Below are 20991 nucleotides of genomic sequence, written 5' to 3' on the forward strand. Positions count from 1 at the left end.
TAACAGGTTAAGGGAGAAAATGAAGAATACTTTTCCATTTGAAACCTGAAGAAGTGTTTATGTGCTCTGTCATGAGAATATAATTTCCTGAGCTGTGATGTACAGTAGAACCTCAGAGTTATGAACGGACCAGTCAACCACACACCTCACTGGGAACCGGAAGTACACACTTAGGCAGCAGCAGAGACCGCCCCCCACCCCCAAAGCAAATACAGTACAATATCCTGTTAAATGTAAACTATTTTAAAAAAATAAAGGGAAAGCAGCATTTTCCTTCTGCACAGTAAAGTTTCAAAGCTGTATTAACTGAGTGTTCAGTTGTAAACTTGGGAAAGAACCACCATAACGGTTTGTTCAGCGTGACGAACAACCTCCATTCCCGAGGTGTTCGTCACCCTGAGGTTCTACGGCAGCTGCGGCCCTCACACCAGCAGTCTGCTTGTGTAGGAAGCACGAGAGGTCTTCAGTCAGTACCATTGTTTTACATTTCTTTGTCAATCACCTGTTATCTCATTTTAAGCCCTTCTGAGGCAATAAGTCGTTCCAATGTTACAATTCATAACATTAATACCTGCTACAGTTAACTGTTCAAGCAACAAATCTTTGGTCTTGGGCACTCGGGGTGAAATCCTGGCTTTTGACCTTGACATCAATATGGCCAGAATTTCACCCTATATCTCCACATGAGTTCTATAAACTAGATTGTAGCTCTTCTTCTTTCTGACTTTTTGGCTACGAAACAGCACTAAAAGAAGAGATTAGAACATGTTTTAGATTCCAGTGAACATGTCTACTTTGAGATGTCATAAATTGGGAACCCCTTGCCCAATTAATTTCAGTTTGGATGGGAAAATTCTATCCTATCCTCAGTGTTCATGTTCCAGTACTGAGGACAATATTCCTTTCTCTGTGGATATTAGAGCTAGGACAGGAATTGGCCTTAAAATTGAAGATGAGTGGCCATCTCAACTACGGAGAGGTTCCTACCTCTCTATAACATATAGGCTATTTAAATGGGTAGTTATAATAATAAATATAAATAATTAGAATCACTAATTACGTTAAATCTACAGGTCACTTGACACTCCTTTTTATTTTCCTGTAGATTCAACACCAATAATGAAGTGTCAATAGATGGTTGATACTTATATTAACCATATTTGCATTGTTTTCAATAGTTTTTTTTTTCTTCTTCCTACCTTTGTATAACATTGTTCTATAGTCTTTGCCTTCCCAATAGCTTATGTTTACTCTGGTGAAAACATTGTACTTCTCTGGATACTGAATTTCAAACAACACTCCCGTTTCTGGAGATGGTTTGTAGTCATAGATAGAAACGCTGCTTATGGGAAGAGGTTCTAAAAGACATACAAAAAACAAGCAGAAAATGGGAAGAAAGGAACATTATTAGGCATACAAAAAAGAGAGAAGATTTCACTCAATTTTAATCCCCTAATAAGAAATCAAATTATCCACTTCCATATGAAATAGAAATTCTTAAGACACATTGGTTGAAATCGTGGCCTTGATGATGTCAATGGCAAACCCACCATGGACTTCACTGAGACCAGAATTTCAGTCCATGTGTCCCCAGCTCATTCACTATCCACAAAGCTTATTACTTTCAGAGGATGAAATTCACCCCTATGCAGAGAGCCAGCAGAAAGCCTGTGCAATGTTGGTACAGCTTAAGCCCCCAAAGTGAAGCTTAAATGGGAGTTAAGTCATGCATAGTCCGTGTGCTGGCTCTCTGCATCGGATTGAATTTCTTGTCTTTATTACTTTTCCTCATAACAAAGATGGGCCCTGACTATAAAACAAACAAATAAAAACAAAAAAGTTTTGAGGGTAGAGCAAGGTGAACAGCAGATTTTTCAGTTCGCTGGCAATTTCATAAAAAGATTGGAAAAAGTTTCAAGTCAAACCAAAAATGAAAACTTTCAGTTTTCAGCAAATTAAAAAGTTGGAAAAAATAGTTTTGGTTCAAATGAAACATTTTGCGCAACTTAAAATGAAATGTTTCATTAGGATTTTGAGCATTTTTTTAATGGTTTAAATTTTTGTAAATAAAATAAGAGGAAATTTTGGAATGAAAAGTTGTTCATAATTTTGAAAATGTCAAATTGCAAAATGTTTTAGTGTTGAACCGAAATTTTTCACTGAAAAGTTTCGGTCAGAAAATTTCACTCTGTTCTCCTTTTGGATGCTTTGGGGTGCCTGATGTGGATCTGAACTTTTCAGCTCACTCCCATCTCTACAGCAAAAGAATATCAATGTAATTCCAAAGCAGGAAGTACAAGACTTTTGTATCTTCTTGTATCTAGAGCAAAAAAAATATTACTTTCTATTTTTATACGTTCTTGTTTCTATCTGTCTATTTTAGGTACTTACATCCCCACCACAGTAATATCTCGGTGTCTCATGATCTTCAGTGTGTTTATCATTGTAATACTCCTGTTATCACCCCTGTTTTACAGATGGGGAACTGACTCACTGAGAGCTTAAGTGACTTGCCTAAGGTCACACAGGAAGTCTGTGGTGGAGCACAGAATTGAACCCTAGTCTTTTTAAGTTCCAGCACTGGGCCTTCTTTTGTCTAGTCTTGTTATAAAGTAAGAAAAATGGGCCCAGATTCATAGATATTTAGGTCAGAAGGGACCATTATGATCATCTAGTCTGACCTCCTGCACAATGCAGGCCACAGAATTTCACCCACCACTCCTAAAAAAGACCTCACACCTATATCTGTGCTATTGAAGTCCTCAAATTGTAGTTTGAAGACCTCAAGGAGCAGAGAATCCTCCAGCAAGTGACCCGTGCCCCATGCTACAGAGGAAGGCGAAAAACCTCCAGGGCCTTCCAATCTGCCCTGGAGGAAAATTCCTTCCCGACCCCAAATATGGCGATCAGCTAAACCCTGAGCATATGGGCAAGATTCATCAGCCAGATACTACAGAAAATTCTTTCCCGGGTAACTTGGATCTTACCCCATCTAAAAACCCATCACAGGCCATTGGGCCTATTTACCATGAATATTTAATTACCAAAACCATGTTATCCCATCATACCATCTCCTCCATAAACTTATCGAGTTTAATCTTAAAGCAAGATAGATCTTTTGCCCCCACTACTTCCCTCGGAAGGCTATTCCAAAACTTCACTCCTCTGATGGTTAGAAACCTTCGTCTAATTTCTAATCTAAATTTCCTAGTGGCCAGTTTATATCCATTTGTTCTTGTGTCCACATTGGTATTGAGTTTAAATAATTCCTCTCCCTCTCTGGTATTTATCCCTCTGATATATTTATAGAGAGCAATCATATCTCCCCTCAACCTTCTTTTAGTTAGGCTAAACAAGCCAAGCTCCCTGAGTCTCCTTTCATAAGACAAGTTTTCCATTCCTCGGATCATCCTAGTAGCCCTTCTCTGTACCTGTTCCAGTTTGAATTCATCCTTCTTAAACATGGGAGACCAGAACTGCACACAGTATTCCAGGTGAGGTCTCACCAGTGCCTTATATAACGGTACTAAAACCTCCTTATCCCTACTGGAAATACCTCTCCTGATGCATCCCAAGACGACATTAGCTTTTTTCACAGCCATATCACATTGGCAGCTCATAGTCAACCTATGATCAACCAATACTCCAAGGTCCTTTTCCTCCTCCATTACTTCTAGTTGATGCGTCCCTAGCTTATAACTAAAATTCTTGTTATTAATCCCTAAATGCATGACCTTACACTTCTCACTATTAAGTTTCATCCTATTCCTATTACTCCAGTTTACAAGGTCATCCAGATCCTCCTGTAGGGTATCCCTGTCCTTCTCTAAATTAGCAATACCTCCCAGCTTTGTATCATCTGCAAACTTTATTAGCACACTCCCACTTTTTGTGCCCAGGTCAGTAATAAAAAGATTAAATAAGATTGGTCCCAAAACTGATCCTTGAGGAACTCCACTGGTAACCTCCCTCCAACTTGACAGTTCACCTTTCAGTAGGACCCGTTGTAGTCTCCCCTTTAACCAATTCCCTATCCACCTTTCAATTTTCCTATTGATGCCCATCTTATCCAATTTAACTAATAATTCCCCATGTGGCACAGTATCAAACGCCTTACTAAAATCTAAATAAATTAGATCCACTGCATTTCCTTTATCTAAAAAATCTGTTACTCTCTCAAAGAAGGAAATCAGGTTGGTTTGGCACGATCTACCTTTTGTAAAACCATGTTGTATTTTGTCCCATTTACCATTGACTTCAATGTCCTTAACTACCTTCTCCTTCAAAATTTTTTCCAAGACCTTGCATACTACAGATGTCAAACTAACAGGCCTATAATTACTTGGATCACTTTTTTTCCCTTTCTTAAAAATAGGAACTATGTTAGCAATTCTCCAATCATATGGTACAACCCCTGAATTTACAGATTCATTAAAAATTCTTGCTAATGGGCTTGCAATTTCTTGTGCCAATTCTTTTAATATTCTTGGATGAAGATTATCTGGGCCCCCCGATTTAGCCCCATTAAGCTGTTTGAATTTCGCTTCTACCTCAGATATGGTGATGTCTACCTCCATATCCTCATTCCCATTTATCATGCTACCATTATCCCTAAGATCCTCTTTAGTCTTATTAAAGACTGAGGCAAAGTATTTGTTTAGATATTGGGCCATGCCTAGATTATCCTTGACCTCCACTCCATCCTCAGTTTTTAGCGGTCCCACTTCTTCTTTCTTTGTTTTCTTCCTATGTATATGACTATAGAACCTTTTACTATTGGTTTTAATTCCCTTTGCAAGGTCCAACTCTACTTGACTTTTAGCCTGTCTCACTTTATCCCTACATATTCTGACCTCAATAAGGTAGCTTTCCTTACTGATCCCTCCCTTCTTCCACTCCCTATATGCTTTCTGCTTTTTCTTAATTACCTCTCTAAGATGCTTGCTCATCCAGCTTGGTCTACAACTCCTGCCTATGAATTTTTTCCCCTTTCTTGGGATGCAGGCTTCCGATAGCTTCTGCAGCTTTAATTTAAAATAATCCCAGGCCTCCTCTACCTTTAAACCCATAAATTCTTCAGTCCAATCCACTTCCCTAACTAATTTCCTTAATTTTTGAAAGTCAGCCCTTTTGAAATCAAAAACCCTAGTTGCAGATTTATTTTTGTTAATCCTTCCATTCAGTTTGAACTGAATTAGCTCATGATCACTTGAGCCAAGATTATCCCCTACAACCATTTCCTCTATGAGGTCCTCATTACTCGCCAAGACCAAATCTAAAATGGCATCCCCTCTAGTCGGTTCAGCAACTACTTGTTGAAGGAATCCATCAGCTATCGCATCTAGGAAAATCTGAGCCCTATTATTATTACTAGCACTCATCCTCCAGTCTATATCTGGGAAGTTAAAGTCTCCCATGATCACACAGTTTCCATTAGTATTTACTTTATTAAAAACATTAAAAAGGGCTCTATCCATATCCAAATTAGATCCCGGCGGTCTATAGCACACCCCAAGCACTATCCCAGGGGAGGCTCTAATAGTTTTCTTCCCCAATTTAATTATTGCCCAGACAGACTCAGTCATATCCATTTCATCGCTTCTTATTTCTTTACATTCTATCTCATCATTGATATACAGTGCTACTCCACCACCTTTACCTTTATTTCGGTCTTTCCTAAACAGCACATACCCTTCAATACCTGTAGCCCAGTCATGACTACTATTCCACCAGGTCTCTGTTATACCTATAATATCTGGTTTCACTTCCTGCACCAGTAACTCTAGTTCCTCCATTTTGTTACCTAGGCTCCTTGCATTAGTGTACAAACATCTTAATTTTTGCTGTTTGGCCTCACTCACATTCTGTACCCTATTAGGCACGGTTATTTTACTACCAGTATAACCTATTAGACTTGTATCTACACTGCCCTTCCTCCTACCTACAGCTGTATCCACTCTTACTTCATTTTCTTTCCACTCTATGCTAAATTCTGGCGTGGAGATTACCTGGACATCTCCCAACCATCTCCCCCAAATTCCTAGTTTAAAGCTCTCTTAATCAGTTGTGCCAGCCTCCATCCTAGAAGTCTATTTCCTTCCCTACTCAGATGAAGTCCATCCCAAGAGAACTGTCCTCTATCCATGAATGCCTCCCAATGGCCATACATCCCAAAGCCCTCCTTATAGCACCACTGCCTAAGCCATCTATTGATAGTCATAATCTTGTCACACCTTTGTTGCCCTTCTCTAGGAAGAGGCAGAATCCCACTAAAGATCACCTGAGCCTCAATTTCCTTAAGCGTCCTCCCCAGCCTAACATAGTCTCCCTTAATACTTTCCAGTGAGAATCTAGCAGTATCATTTGTTCCCACATGAAGGATAATTAGGGGATTCTTTCCCGCTCCCTTTAGAATCCTTTTTAACCTCAGGTCTACATCCCGTATCTTAGCACCTGGAAGACAGCACACCCTCCTATTTTCTGGATCAGCTCTGGTTACAGGCCTATCTATTCTTCTCAATAAAGAGTCCCCAATCACATAGACCTGCCTTTTCCTAGTGACGGTGCTATTCTCCAGTCTATCCCCTGTTCCCTCTGGCTGCAAGTTTTTTCCATTCCCATTCTCCCTTGTAATCCTTTTTAACCCATCCTGTATCCTCCTGGGGCTCATATTTGGTGTAATCTCCATTAACTCTTCCCCTTTTCCTATAGGACTAACCGCTCTTCTCTTCTTCCTTGCCCTGTCACCTTCAGTGACTACCTGCTGAGCCCCTTCTTCATTTTCCAACTCTGCAAACCTATTCTGAAGCTCTATTTCTCCTTCACTAGCCCGTCTTTTCCTCTGCCTAGTTCTTTTAGTCACATGCTTCCACTGACCACTTTCCTCACCCAGTCTCCCCTCAGAATTCCCTAGTCCTGCTTCCATCTGCAAGTCTGAGCTTTTCCCTTCAGATACCTCATGTCTTTGCTCCATAATCTGCTCAAACCCCTTCCTAAACTCTACCAGACTTTCCACCTGCATCTCCAAACCTCTAATCTTTTCCTCCATCAGCTCTATCAGACGGCATTTCATGCAGACAAAACTCTTACCAGGTGCCCCCTCCAGGATCATGTACATACCACAGCTTCCACATCCAGTCATCTTCATTGTGTCATCTGCTACATGGGTCACTCCCACTGCCACCTCTGAATCTGTCATAGCCTTCCCACCTAAATCCTGTTAATCTGGGAAACACAAACCACACCAAAACACCACCACCCACAGCAAAACCAAACTCCACACAAGCACCACAAGACAAACTCCGCTTTCAAACTCCCACTCAAACTCCCCTGTTTACAGCTCTGTTTGCTAGCTCCTGTGCTGCTGCAGCTGTCTGTGCTGCTGCCTGACTGGCTGCTACCTTTATAGGACCCCTAGTCAGTGAAGCCCCGCCCCCTAATCAGGGCTCAGCTTCTCTCCCAGCACAAAGCCCCTACAAGCCTCTACACATACAAATACTACCAATACAAAGCCAAACACACACAATTACCTTCTCCTCCAACAGAACTCCCACTCAAACTCCCCTGTTTACAGCTCTGTTTGCTAGCTCCTGTGCTGCTGCAGCTGTCTGTGCTGCTGCCTGACTGGCTGCTACCTTTATAGGACCCCTAGTCAGTGAAGCCCCGCCCCCTAATCAGGGCTCAGCTTCTCTCCCAGCACAAAGCCCCTACAAGCCTCTACACATACAAATACTACCAATACAAAGCCAAACACACACAATTACCTTCTCCTCCAACAGAACTCCCACTCAAACTCCCCTGTTTACAGCTCTGTTTGCTAGCTCCTGTGCTGCTGCAGCTGTCTGTGCTGCTGCCTGACTGGCTGCTACCTTTATAGGACCCCTAGTCAGTGAAGCCCCGCCCCCTAATCAGGGCTCAGCTTCTCTCCCAGCACAAAGCCCCTACAAGCCTCTACACATACAAATACTACCAATACAAAGCCAAACACACACAATTACCTTCTCCTCCAACAGAACTCCCACTCAAACTCCCCTGTTTACAGCTCTGTTTGCTAGCTCCTGTGCTGCTGCAGCTGTCTGTGCTGCTGCCTGACTGGCTGCTACCTTTATAGGACCCCTAGTCAGTGAAGCCCCGCCCCCTAATCAGGGCTCAGCTTCTCTCCCAGCACAAAGCCCCTACAAGCCTCTACACATACAAATACTACCAATACAAAGCCAAACACACACAATTACCTTCTCCTCCAACAGAACTCCCACTCAAACTCCCCTGTTTACAGCTCTGTTTGCTAGCTCCTGTGCTGCTGCAGCTGTCTGTGCTGCTGCCTGACTGGCTGCTACCTTTATAGGACCCCTAGTCAGTGAAGCCCCGCCCCCTAATCAGGGCTCAGCTTCTCTCCCAGCACAAAGCCCCTACAAGCCTCTACACATACAAATACTACCAATACAAAGCCAAACACACACAATTACCTTCTCCTCCAACAGAACTCCCACTCAAACTCCCCTGTTTACAGCTCTGTTTGCTAGCTCCTGTGCTGCTGCAGCTGTCTGTGCTGCTGCCTGACTGGCTGCTACCTTTATAGGACCCCTAGTCAGTGAAGCCCCGCCCCCTAATCAGGGCTCAGCTTCTCTCCCAGCACAAAGCCCCTACAAGCCTCTACACATACAAATACTACCAATACAAAGCCAAACACACACAATTACCTTCTCCTCCAACAGAACTCCCACTCAAACTCCCCTGTTTACAGCTCTGTTTGCTAGCTCCTGTGCTGCTGCAGCTGTCTGTGCTGCTGCCTGACTGGCTGCTACCTTTATAGGACCCCTAGTCAGTGAAGCCCCGCCCCCTAATCAGGGCTCAGCTTCTCTCCCAGCACAAAGCCCCTACAAGCCTCTACACATACAAATACTACCAATACAAAGCCAAACACACACAATTACCTTCTCCTCCAACAGAACTCCCACTCAAACTCCCCTGTTTACAGCTCTGTTTGCTAGCTCCTGTGCTGCTGCAGCTGTCTGTGCTGCTGCCTGACTGGCTGCTACCTTTATAGGACCCCTAGTCAGTGAAGCCCCGCCCCCTAATCAGGGCTCAGCTTCTCTCCCAGCACAAAGCCCCTACAAGCCTCTACACATACAAATACTACCAATACAAAGCCAAACACACACAATTACCTTCTCCTCCAACAGAACTCCCACTCAAACTCCCCTGTTTACAGCTCTGTTTGCTAGCTCCTGTGCTGCTGCAGCTGTCTGTGCTGCTGCCTGACTGGCTGCTACCTTTATAGGACCCCTAGTCAGTGAAGCCCCGCCCCCTAATCAGGGCTCAGCTTCTCTCCCAGCACAAAGCCCCTACAAGCCTCTACACATACAAATACTACCAATACAAAGCCAAACACACACAATTACCTTCTCCTCCAACAGAACTCCCACTCAAACTCCCCTGTTTACAGCTCTGTTTGCTAGCTCCTGTGCTGCTGCAGCTGTCTGTGCTGCTGCCTGACTGGCTGCTACCTTTATAGGACCCCTAGTCAGTGAAGCCCCGCCCCCTAATCAGGGCTCAGCTTCTCTCCCAGCACAAAGCCCCTACAAGCCTCTACACATACAAATACTACCAATACAAAGCCAAACACACACAATTACCTTCTCCTCCAACAGAACTCCCACTCAAACTCCCCTGTTTACAGCTCTGTTTGCTAGCTCCTGTGCTGCTGCAGCTGTCTGTGCTGCTGCCTGACTGGCTGCTACCTTTATAGGACCCCTAGTCAGTGAAGCCCCGCCCCCTAATCAGGGCTCAGCTTCTCTCCCAGCACAAAGCCCCTACAAGCCTCTACACATACAAATACTACCAATACAAAGCCAAACACACACAATTACCTTCTCCTCCAACAGAACTCCCACTCAAACTCCCCTGTTTACAGCTCTGTTTGCTAGCTCCTGTGCTGCTGCAGCTGTCTATGCTGCTGCCTGACTGGCTGCTACCTTTATAGGACCCCTAGTCAGTGAAGCCCCGCCCCCTAATCAGGGCTCAGCTTCTCTCCCAGCACAAAGCCCCTACAAGCCTCTACACATACAAATACTACCAATACAAAGCCAAACACACACAATTACCTTCTCCTCCAACAGAACTCCCACTCAAACTCCCCTGTTTACAGCTCTGTTTGCTAGCTCCTGTGCTGCTGCAGCTGTCTGTGATCCTCAGCTGTTTTTTACTAAAGCACAGAGATATTAAATGATTAGTCAAAGATTGCAGAGGTAGTCTGTAGTAGAGCTGGAAACTGAATCTAGATTTCCTGAGTACCAGTACAGTACCTTAACCACAAGATCATCTGTCCTCATTACTACCTTCTTCTCGATAAGCCAGTTCAAACAGATTAAAAAAAACAAGCCAAGGTGGCCCACAAATAAGTTGGCATATTGGGGAGCCAACCTAGTATCCATGGCTTTCCCATGGTTTGGACAAAGTGTTTGTTGTTGAATATAAAATTGTTATGGATGAGGATGAAATGGATGGGTTTGGTAATGTGTTTGGGGTGGATAGCGGAGGCTTGTTGGTTAGCAGGCTTCCTGCTTCTGATGTACTTAAAAAACATTTTGTTATTACCTTTTGAGTTTTTGGCTAGCTGTTCTTCAAACTCCTTTTTGGCTTTTCTTATTACATTTTTACATTTAACTTGGCAGTGTTTATGCTCCTTTCTATTTACCTCACTAGGATTTTACTTCCACTTTTTAAAAGATACCTTTTTATCTCTCACTGCTTCTTTTACATGGTTGTTAAGCCACGGTGGCTCTCTTTTAGTTCTTTTACTGTGTTTTTTAATTTGGGGTATACATTTAAGTTGAGTCTCTATTATGGTGTCTTTAAAAAGTGTCCATGCAGCTTGCAGGGATTTCACTCTAGTCACTATACCTTTTAATTTCTGTTTAACTAACCTCCTCATTTTTGCATAGTTCCCCTTTCTGAAATTAAATGCCACAGTGTTGGGCTGTTGAGGTGTTCTTCCCACCACAGGAATGTTAAATGTTATTATATTATGGTCACTATTTCTAAGCAGTCCTGTTATAGTTACCTCTTGGACCAGATCCTGCGCTCCACTCAGGACTAGATCGAGAGTTGCCCCTCCCCTTGTGGATTCCTGTATCAGCTGCTCCAAGAAACAGTCATTTAAAGTATCCAGAAATTTTGTGTCTGCATTTTGTGACATGTACCCAGTCAAATGGGGATAATTGAAATCCCCCACTATTACTGAGTTCTTTATTTTGATAACCTCTCTAATCTCCCTCAGCATTTCATCGTCACTATCACTGTCCTGGTCAGGTGGTTGATAATAGATCCCAATGTTATACTCTTATTAGAGCAAGGAATTACTATCCATAGAGATTCTATGGACCATGTGGATTCATTTAAAATTTTTATTTCATTTGATTCTACATTTTCTTTCACATAGAGTGCCACTCCCCCTCTCCCCCGCACGACCTGTTCTGTCCTTCCAAAATATTTTGTACCCCGGAATGATTGTATCCCATTGATTGTCCTCACTCCACCAGGTTTCTGTGATGCCTATTATATCAAAATCCTCCTTTAACACGAGGCACTCTAATTCACCCACCTTATCATTTAGACTTCTAGCATTTGTGTACAAGCACTTTAAAAACGTGTCGCTGTTTATTTGTCTGTCCTTTTGTGATGTGTCAGATTCTTTATATGAATGTTTCTCGTCTGATCTGGCCCATACTTTATCTTCTTCCATCCTCTCCTCCTGACCAAAACCTAGAGAATCTCTATCAATAGACTCTCCTCCAAGAGAACTCTCTGTCTGATCCACGTGCGCCTCTGCAGCAATCTGCTTTCCCCCATCTCTTAGTTTAAAAACTGCTCTGCAACCTTTTTAATGTTAAGTGCCAGCAGTCTGGATCCACTTTGGTTTAGGTGGAGCCCATCCTTCCCGTATAGGCTCCCCCATCCCAAAAGTTTCCTCAGTTCCTAATAAATCTAAACCCTCCTCTCTACACCAGCGTCTCATCCACACATTGAGACTCTGAAGTTCTGCCTGCCTACCTGGCCCTGCGCATGGAACTGAAAGCATTTCTGAGAATGCCACCATAGAGGTCTTGGATTTCAGTCTCTTTCCTAGTAGCCTAAATTTAGCCTCCAGGATGTCTCTCCTACCCTTCCCTATGTCATTGGTACCTACATGTACCATGACCACCGGATCCTCCCCAGCACTACTCATAAGTCTATCTAGATGCCTCGAGAGATCCGCAACCTTCACATCAGGCAGGCAAGTCCCCATATGGTTCTCCTGGTCATCACAAACCCAGCTATCTATGGTTCTAATGATCAAATCTCCCATTACTAACACCTGCCTCTTTCTAATGATTGGAGTTCCCTGCCCCGGAGAAGTAACCTCAGTGTGAGAGGATACCCCAACATCATCTGGAAGGAGGATCCTAACTATGGGAAAGTTTCCCTCTGCTCCCGTTGATTGCACTCCTTCTCTGGGCCTTTCATCCTCCTTAACAGCGTAGGGGCTCTCTGACAGGAGGTGGTACAAATCTACAGTGTCCCGGAAAGCCTCATCAACATACCTCTCTGCCTCCCTTAGCTCCTCCAGTTCCACCACCCTGACCTCCAAAGCCCGTACATGGTCTCTGAGGGTCAGGAGCTCCTTGCACCGAATGCACACATATGCCACCCGGCCACAGGGCAGGTAATCATATATGCTACACCGAGTGCAATGAACAGGATAGCCCCCACTCTGCTGCTGGGCTTCTGCCTGCATTCTCTCCTACAGCTACCTAGGTTAATGATAGGGTTTTTGTTTAAATCAAGAAGTTTTGATTTTTAGGTAGTCTCAGACTTCTTGATTCAGCTGGGACAGGAAGCAGAAGTCACAAAATTCTAGAAAGAAAGCAGTGAGTTTGGCATTTCTGTCCTAGTTGCAATCAGAGAATACTGGTCTTCTTGGAAAATAGAGTGAAAAATCCCATTAGATGAAACTATTTTCTACACTGAAAATCATTGACCTATTGCAGCTAAACATCCACACATTTGAATACCTACTACTTATTCAAACTCAATTTCCAGGACTCTCAAACACCAATACATATTGTAATGTGGGGAGTCTGTGAAGAATATTGCTGACAACTCCTGATTTAATAGCCCAGAAATAGATAACAGCAAAAGCAGATCACAGAATACAAAGCCTTCCATCTTTTTTCTATTGAGTCTATTCCCATCTTTTCAACTGAAATAAGTGGCTGATTTGGTTATCCACATGACCACAGAGTGCATATAACAGCTCTTACACATGGTAGTGCTTAAAATATCAATAACAATGTCTGAATAGTACAACTCTTAGCTACAAGCCATCTTTCACTATCATGGGTCTGCCTTGGGCTCTTTCTTCTATTATCTCATTCAGATTTTGGCCTTCCTTATTATTGTAATAATTACGGCAACTTTCTAAGTCAGTGATTGAATTATCCAGTTATTTCTTCCTAGGACAAATCAAATAAAGGGTGGAAGTTGTATTCATTTTTAATTCAAATTATTTTGGTTCCTGATGTTTTTTATTTAATTAGCCTATGATTGAATTAAGTGGAAGATGCTGTGGATTGCTGCTGTTATATTCCATTTACCTTCCTCTCTCTTTGGCTTGTGAAAGATGCTAGCACAGTAATGTGAGAACATGGAATTTAGAGAATCTCCCATCATCCTATTCCCTCTGCCACCAAGTCTCCTAATCTCAGCCAATTTCACACTCTTTGAAATTACAGGGACACTCTATAGATAAAAATAATGTTCTGTGTTTAATTTCTCATAACTTGGGTTACTAGCAGCTCCCTTGGTTATTAAAGCTTAATGAATATGTATACCTATTTTCCTTTTCATCATATGCATTTAATTTATCACACCACATGAAGAATGAAATTAGTGACTGGTCAGTTTCACTTCCCTGCTCTCTCAGCATTTAGGGCCCAATCTAGCACTCAATCTTTCCATTTACTTCAATGACCCTTAACAAATACCTAAAACAGTCCTATTAGAAAGATGCCAAAGTGCTTGGGTTTCCAACACTTCAAAGGAATATTTTAAAACAGTCTCTCTCACCCTATGCATTCCATTTGCATTTCATGTTTTTAAAAATAATAGAATATTTTTCTATAAATTTTAAGATTTTATTTGTAAGCCCTCCTGTGTGGCACAAAAATAATGTTTTTGAAGTGCTAAAACCTACACTTGGGCATAGATGATTTCAGTGTCTCTTTTAAATAAGATTTAATAAATTTATTCAACCACAGTGTCCTTTCATTTTTAGATGTTCATAGTATATTATGCCCATGCAGAGCAGTTTGCAGGATCAGGACCTACACCCATACCTGAACTTTAGCCTGCCTGTGTTTTGGATGCACAGTTGTGTTTCTTCTGTAGGTCTCAGAATCTGCTGCTCCCATTGCATCCAATTTCTCTTCTTGTCTATTGAAATTTTAACTTCATCATTTTGCCTGGACTCCCTTGCCCTTTTGTATTTAATCTGTTACCTGTATTATGCAAATGGTATGTGAGAATAATGGAAGTTTGCAAACCTAGACCAATTTCAGATGCTAAATCCTCCATAAAGCCTCCAATCAGTGTCAGTCGCATTAAAGTTTTATATGGCGATTTCAATCCAAGAAAAATACCATGTACATTGAAAATTACCTCCACCCTCCAACCAAATTTCCCAAATAAATTTCTTTTTAATATTCGTAAATCTGCATGCCCTACGTTGTGAATTCATTATGGGTTGCCATGCTAAGGTGGATGAAGTATTACACATGGTTGCTAGAAATGAGCCAGGGATTAACTCCCTTACCCATTGCACCCAAAAGTAGATTAACAATGACTGACATTTATATACTGCCTTCCATAGAGAAGAATCCAAGAGCATTTTTACAAAGCAAGGCCACCATACTGCAGACACGTTCTCACATGTGGTGTAATTTTGCACACAAATAGTCCCATTTGAAGTCACTGAGGCTACTGGCATAAATAAATTATCAACAGGTACAAGTTTCTGCAGGATCAAATTATTATTTAATTGTATCATGTTATTGCCTATATGCCCCAATCAGGATAACAGCTCCATTTTGTTCCATCACTAAAATGCAGCCACCTTTGGGGTGAAATGCAGCAGCTATTTAATGCATGCAGCAACATCACACTAAGGTTTAGGATAGGTAGTGAAGAACACCATTGCCACTGTACGGAGAATTAAAGTAGAGATACCAACTGGAATGTTCTAGTGTGACTAGTGATTTGGGGTGCCTCAAATTTGTACAGAGAGCTTAGTACACGTTAGAGATGAAAGATCATATCAAAATCGGGGCCTCCATGTTTAACACAACCCAAACTCTTTCAAAAAGTTTTACATTTCATCTGAGACATAGTACCCAACCTCCTCCTACGGCACAGATTCTATGATGCTTTGGAGGGAAGAATGGCATCTAGTGAATCAATAGTGCCATTTCCTGTAGCATCTACTTTGACATTCAAGTATTAACCCGTTCCAATACTGATTACTTTCTACGAGCTGATGAAATTACAGTCCCCAAAGGTACAGCTGCAGGCCAGTAGGGAGGAGGGAAAAAAGAAAAAGATCTATGGGCAGAATTCTCTTCATACAAAACTATTTTTTCAAAGTTTTCCCATGAGGAATCAGTGGCTTTTGAAAAGCTAAGATATTTTACAACCTTAAGCTTCTAGTTACAGGGCAAAACAAATATCAAGCAGAACTGTTCTTAATGGTACCATGTGTCCTGATTTAATTTCCCAGTTGAAATACAAGGGTTTTGTTTTGTTTTGTACAGAGAGGCACATGGTAATTTTGCAGCATGCTGCCTTCTCTACTCCTTTAAATGTGTGAAGCTTGTTCTCTCAATGGGATTAACCCCACAACCAAAACAACAAAAAAGCAAATAAATATGGAGTCAAAAAGCTAGGCAGCACTAATGTAACTCAGCCTAGCAAGGCGTCTCAGAATAAACCTTTGCGAATATCATTAGACTTAATAAAATCAAGTCTCCTGACTGGAAAGGGTGGGACATGGGTGAGGGGTTTTAGTCACTGGTTTTAGAGTTACTTTCTTTATTGCTTCCAAAACTACTATGTAACTAGCTGGGACTTAGCACATGTCAACACAGCAATCAGAGATGTGATGACACCTCAGGTAAGCATCCCCCGCCCAAGCTTAATCTAGTTAGAACAGAAGCCACTTTAAGAGCAGAAGGGAGTAGTCTTTAAACAGCACCACAGCATCACACATCACTATTATTTTTTTAACCATATCGAGTGCAGGCTCCAGGGGAAGAGTAAAGCTAGATATACAGAACGCAATTATTTATGCCGGAATTTGGCCAAGACACCAGGGTTAACACACCTACTCTTGTAAAAACTGTCACGGGATTTTTTTTCATGACAAGTGGTCAGGACCTCAATATTACCTCTTCTTCAGCAGTAAAGTGTCCAACAAACCATATTGAACACTGGTTCAGTACTGAATCAGCAGGAAGAGTGCCACCTTCTTATCACCAATACCACATTCTGTCTTGCAGGTCTCCCATCTAAGGGCAGATCATAGCCAGTTCTGCTCACTCTGATGAAACCACAATCCAAAATAAATTGGCAACAGATTCGATCTGGTCAATTCACTAAATCTAAGACTGCGAGTTCAGGTATAGCAATCACTGGACCCTGCTACAGTCTCCAAATATGTGGACTATAGAATCCAAATAATCCAGGCATACATGATGCTAAAGACAGCAGAAGCTCTATGTTCTGTGGAGTTTTGACTAGTAGTGAGAAAGTCCTGAAACCATTCTAACTAGGGACACACGAACATACTCCCAATAAGTGAAACTGGCAAACTCTTCCTTTTTTATTAACCTCAAACTTTCTGACATCCATCCCAACATTCTCACTGCAGCAAGAGGGACTGTTGGATATTGAAACTACTTTCTCTTTGAAAATAAACCCCATTTGATCTCACAGAGAAGGTCCAAGTTAAAGATGACAGCCCTATGTGGCAGGAAAAAAAATTCTGATCTCTTTCTTCCTTTGATGAATGCAGCAAAAATTCTGTCAGACTTCAGTGGGGTGAGATTTCACCCTGTGAAGAGAGATTTTCTTTTTTGTCCACCTGCTGAGAGAAGAACATCATACAAGGAACTAGAATAGGGAAGGGAAATCAGCTTGTAGGAATATTGTATTGGAAAGCAGAGAGTTCTCAATAGAGAGAGCTTTTCTGTGGGTCCCTGAGGGGAAAAGCCTCTTTCCCCATACACTGCTCTGGTCTCAGTTGCCCTAGCACAGGATCGAGATGAAAGACAATAGTGGTATGTGGTGCCACTTCACAGACACTTCTGCAAATATCAGTAAGCCCAGAAGAACTGTTGTGAAACGTTTAAGGACAGCCTGGGGACCAATTGCAGTCAACATCATTTATCTCAAAGAGTCAGGCATCATTGGCTATATAGCTTGATTTATCCCATGGCAGCCCAACACATGTGGCCAGTTTGTAGCTGGTGTAACCTGACAGAAGTCAATGGCGTTGTATCAGGATGAATTTGCTCCAGGATCCATGCCGTAGCCTGTCACAGATTACATAAGTCTATTTTTCACGTGGTCACACTAAGTCAATGATATTTAACAGACAGAGAACCTATGGCACAGGGAAATATATGAATCTATCCTAATTACCTAACTGGTTACCACAATGTCAGACTTTTCCTGATCAAATACCCTTTCATTGAAACATCCCTCTCCTCAATTAGTGAGCTTCTTGAGAAGGCTATGATATTATAGGGGGGACTAGTAGCAACCCATATACTTAGGTTGCCCATGCTTTCCATTAGGAAGGATTCTTGCAACCTTTTCTTTGATAAGTTCTTATACCTGCATTGTTTAGAGCAAACCTTTGACTTTCAGCAGGGGAATGTCCTTAGGCTACAGATATGTATTTACTTCATCCCAGGAAACTCTGTTTAGCTTTTACTAAATATTGTAAGTTCAGACTTATGTCTCTGGCAAAGCAGCAGCAGAGACTGTACTGGGAATAGTACTGGGGGGTGGGAATTCTTCTGAATTTGTTTCCCAAGCAAAAAAAAAAAAAAAAAAAAAAGGCAGATTTGGCAATACTGAAACAGTTTGCAAATTCATGTCATTTTTGCTTAATTGTTTCAGTCCATCTGCTTCCCCTTCCCCCACAAAATAATCCAAAAAAGTCAAATCCTTTGGATACTTTGAATGAAAACAACTTTTTGTTTTGAACTTCCCATCATTTAATTTATTTTTTAATGTTAATAAAACACTTGAAATGGAAATGAAATGTTTTTTTCCCCAACATGAAATCATTTCCCCCCACTGCTCACTGAACATGTTTTAAAACTTTATTTTGGGATCAACCCCAAACCATCCCCCCCACCTCAATTTTTCAGTTGCCAGTGAACTGAAACATCTGTTATTTGCACAGCAGTACCTGGGGACCTCCATGGAACTGCCAGACCAGCTGCAGGGTGCTGAGCTGGTATCCCTTATTGATCAATGCTCCAACTCCATCTGGGGATATCACTTGGGACTGGAGCACTCCCAAGTAGGGGGAGAGAAAGAAAGCTAGCCCAAGCTCTATACAACCAGAGCCTATACCCAGGGTGTGGCCCCAGCAGCCCATCACTCCCTCTGGGGGCACTATATGGATCAGGAGCTCTCCCAACTCCCAACTTTTGGGAATAAGTGGGAAGAGCTGGGCTGGGCTCCTACCACCTTCAACTGCCCCATGCATTTGGACCCAGTGATTCATCCTCCATTAGGAAATAACAGCCTTCTCCTGCTGGCAGGCAGCTAATGTAGCCAGTCCTGTCTCTCAGGTGGTAGCAGTCTGTACTGTGGTGCTGAAGGCTTAGGTTTCAAACCCTGAAGAAGATGCTCGCTGAGGTGGTGTTACAGATGTTCATAACCAAATTTGTTTTTACCATTTTCCTTTAAAAGCAAAATCTAGGAAATGGCATTTTAAAAATTACATTCAAAGGACACTATTAAGGTTGCAAGGAAGCACTCAAAAGTTAGGAAATGCCACAATACTTCTGGAACCTTAACTCAGCCGCCTTGTGCATCTTTAATTACATGAGCATAAACTATTTTTTCGACAGGTCCCTGTCTCATTACGTGGCATTTCCTAACTTTCAAATGCTTGACCTTGCAATTCAAATGATGTTCATCGAAAGGACTTTTGGAAGATTGTGATTATTGTATATGCTGTTTGTTGACAGTGGCAGTGCCGCACTTACACAGTTTTATAAAGTTCCAGAGTAGGGCTGCCAACTCAGAGGGAAGCTATTCCGGGAGATTTCCCCTCTCCCCCCCCCCCCCAACACAATGTAATGTCATTTTCTTAAAATCTCCTTGATTGCTTTCAATAGTCACCGGGAGACCGATTCCAGGAGACTCCAGGCCAATCCTGGAGGGTTGGCAACCCTATTCCAGAGCCAGAAACCAAACAAAATTATACATTGATTTCAATTTGTCATTTGACCCCAAAAGGTACTCTATCAAAAAACTCCCTCCAGTCTCAGAGTTTCTCCTGATTTGCTTCAGCCAGGTCTTAATCAGCCCAGTTTAAACAGTGAAAAGGGCTCTCTGACGTTATATGGCAACAACTTGTCACAGAAACCTGGCTGTGAATGAGACTTGTGCCCAGATGTACAATCAAAGACCTGATTAATCACAAATGGCTAACTATTTTTCCCCCATTGGAGTTTTTAAAAAGAACAGGACTTTCAGATTAAGAAACCATTTAAAGAGATACAAATTGGTTTCAATGTTTGTAAGCCATGTGCCACAGTTCGGGCCCACAGTTGCACCTGCGCACCGCCAGGCGGGGCTGTACGGCCTAGCGGCCGGAGTCAATAGCTGCCCCCCAGCTTGAGGCTGTATGACCTAGCGGCCGGAGTCAATAGCTGCCCCCGGCTCGAGGCTGAACAGCCTAGCTGCCGGAGTCAATAGCTGTTAGAATGGGCAGCCACCTCAGGGGGGCGGCAGCCTGTATAGGTATCAGGGGGTAGCCATGTTAGTCTGTATTCACATAAACAACAAGGAGTCTGGTGGCACCTTAAAGACTATCAGTTTTATTTGGGCATAAGCTTTCATGGGTAAAAAACCACTTCTTCAAATGCATGGACTGAAAATTACAGATGCAGGCATTATATAATGACACATGAAGAGAAAGGAGTTACCTCACAAGTGGGGAACCAATGTTGACAGGGCCAATTCGATCAGGGTGGATGTAGTCCACTCCCAACAATAGATGAGGTGGTGTCAATTCCAGGAGAGGCAAAGCTGCATTTGTAATGAGCCAGCCACTCCCAGTCCCTATTCAAGCCCAAATTAATGGTGTTAAATTTGCAAATGAATTTTAGTTCTGCAGTTTCTCTTTGAAGTCTGTTTCTGAAGTTTTTTTTTGTTCAAGTATAGCCACTTTTAAATCTGTTATAGAATGTCCAAGAAGATTGAAGTGTTCTCCTATTGGCTTTTGTATGTTACCATTCCTGATGTTCAATTTGTGTCCATTTATTCTTTTATGTAGGGACTGTCCGGTTTGGCCAATGTACATGGCAGAGGGGCATTGCTGGCACATGATGGCATATATAACATTAGTAGACATGCAGGTGAATGAGCCCCTGATGGTGTGGCTGATGTGGTTGGGTCCTCTGATGGTGCCGCTAGAGTAGATATGGGGACAGAGTAGGGAACGAGGTTTGCTACGGGGATTGGTTCCTCGGTTAGTGTTTCTGTGGTGTGGTGTGTAGTTGCTGGTGAGTATTTGCTTCTGGTTGGGGGTTAGGAGGACACAGGCCCTCCCTCTCCACCAGGTCCCAACCCAGGGCCCTGTTGGTGGCAGAATTGCCTGCCACCAGCTCGGCGGGGATCCGGCCGAAATATGCCGAGCTAGTCTCCGGTTGT

At 42.4% G+C, this 20991-nt stretch overlaps 1 protein-coding gene across 3 annotated transcripts in view; it reads right to left on the minus strand.

Annotated features, from left to right (window-relative positions):
* PTPRO (protein tyrosine phosphatase receptor type O) overlaps positions 1-20991 on the minus strand; it is a 229769-nt gene that overhangs the window by 77270 nt on the left and 131508 nt on the right. For all 3 annotated transcript variants that reach the window (XM_084632059.1, XM_084632060.1, XM_084632061.1), the window contains one exon: positions 1200-1358. In XM_084632059.1, coding sequence (XP_084488185.1) covers positions 1200-1358 — 159 coding nt within the window. The remainder of the gene's footprint in view (positions 1-1199; positions 1359-20991) is intronic.

The sequence above is a fragment of the Lepidochelys olivacea genome (genome assembly GCF_965140295.1).
Source record: "Lepidochelys olivacea isolate rLepOli2 genome assembly, chromosome: 1".
Taxonomy (NCBI): Eukaryota; Metazoa; Chordata; order Testudines; family Cheloniidae; genus Lepidochelys; species Lepidochelys olivacea.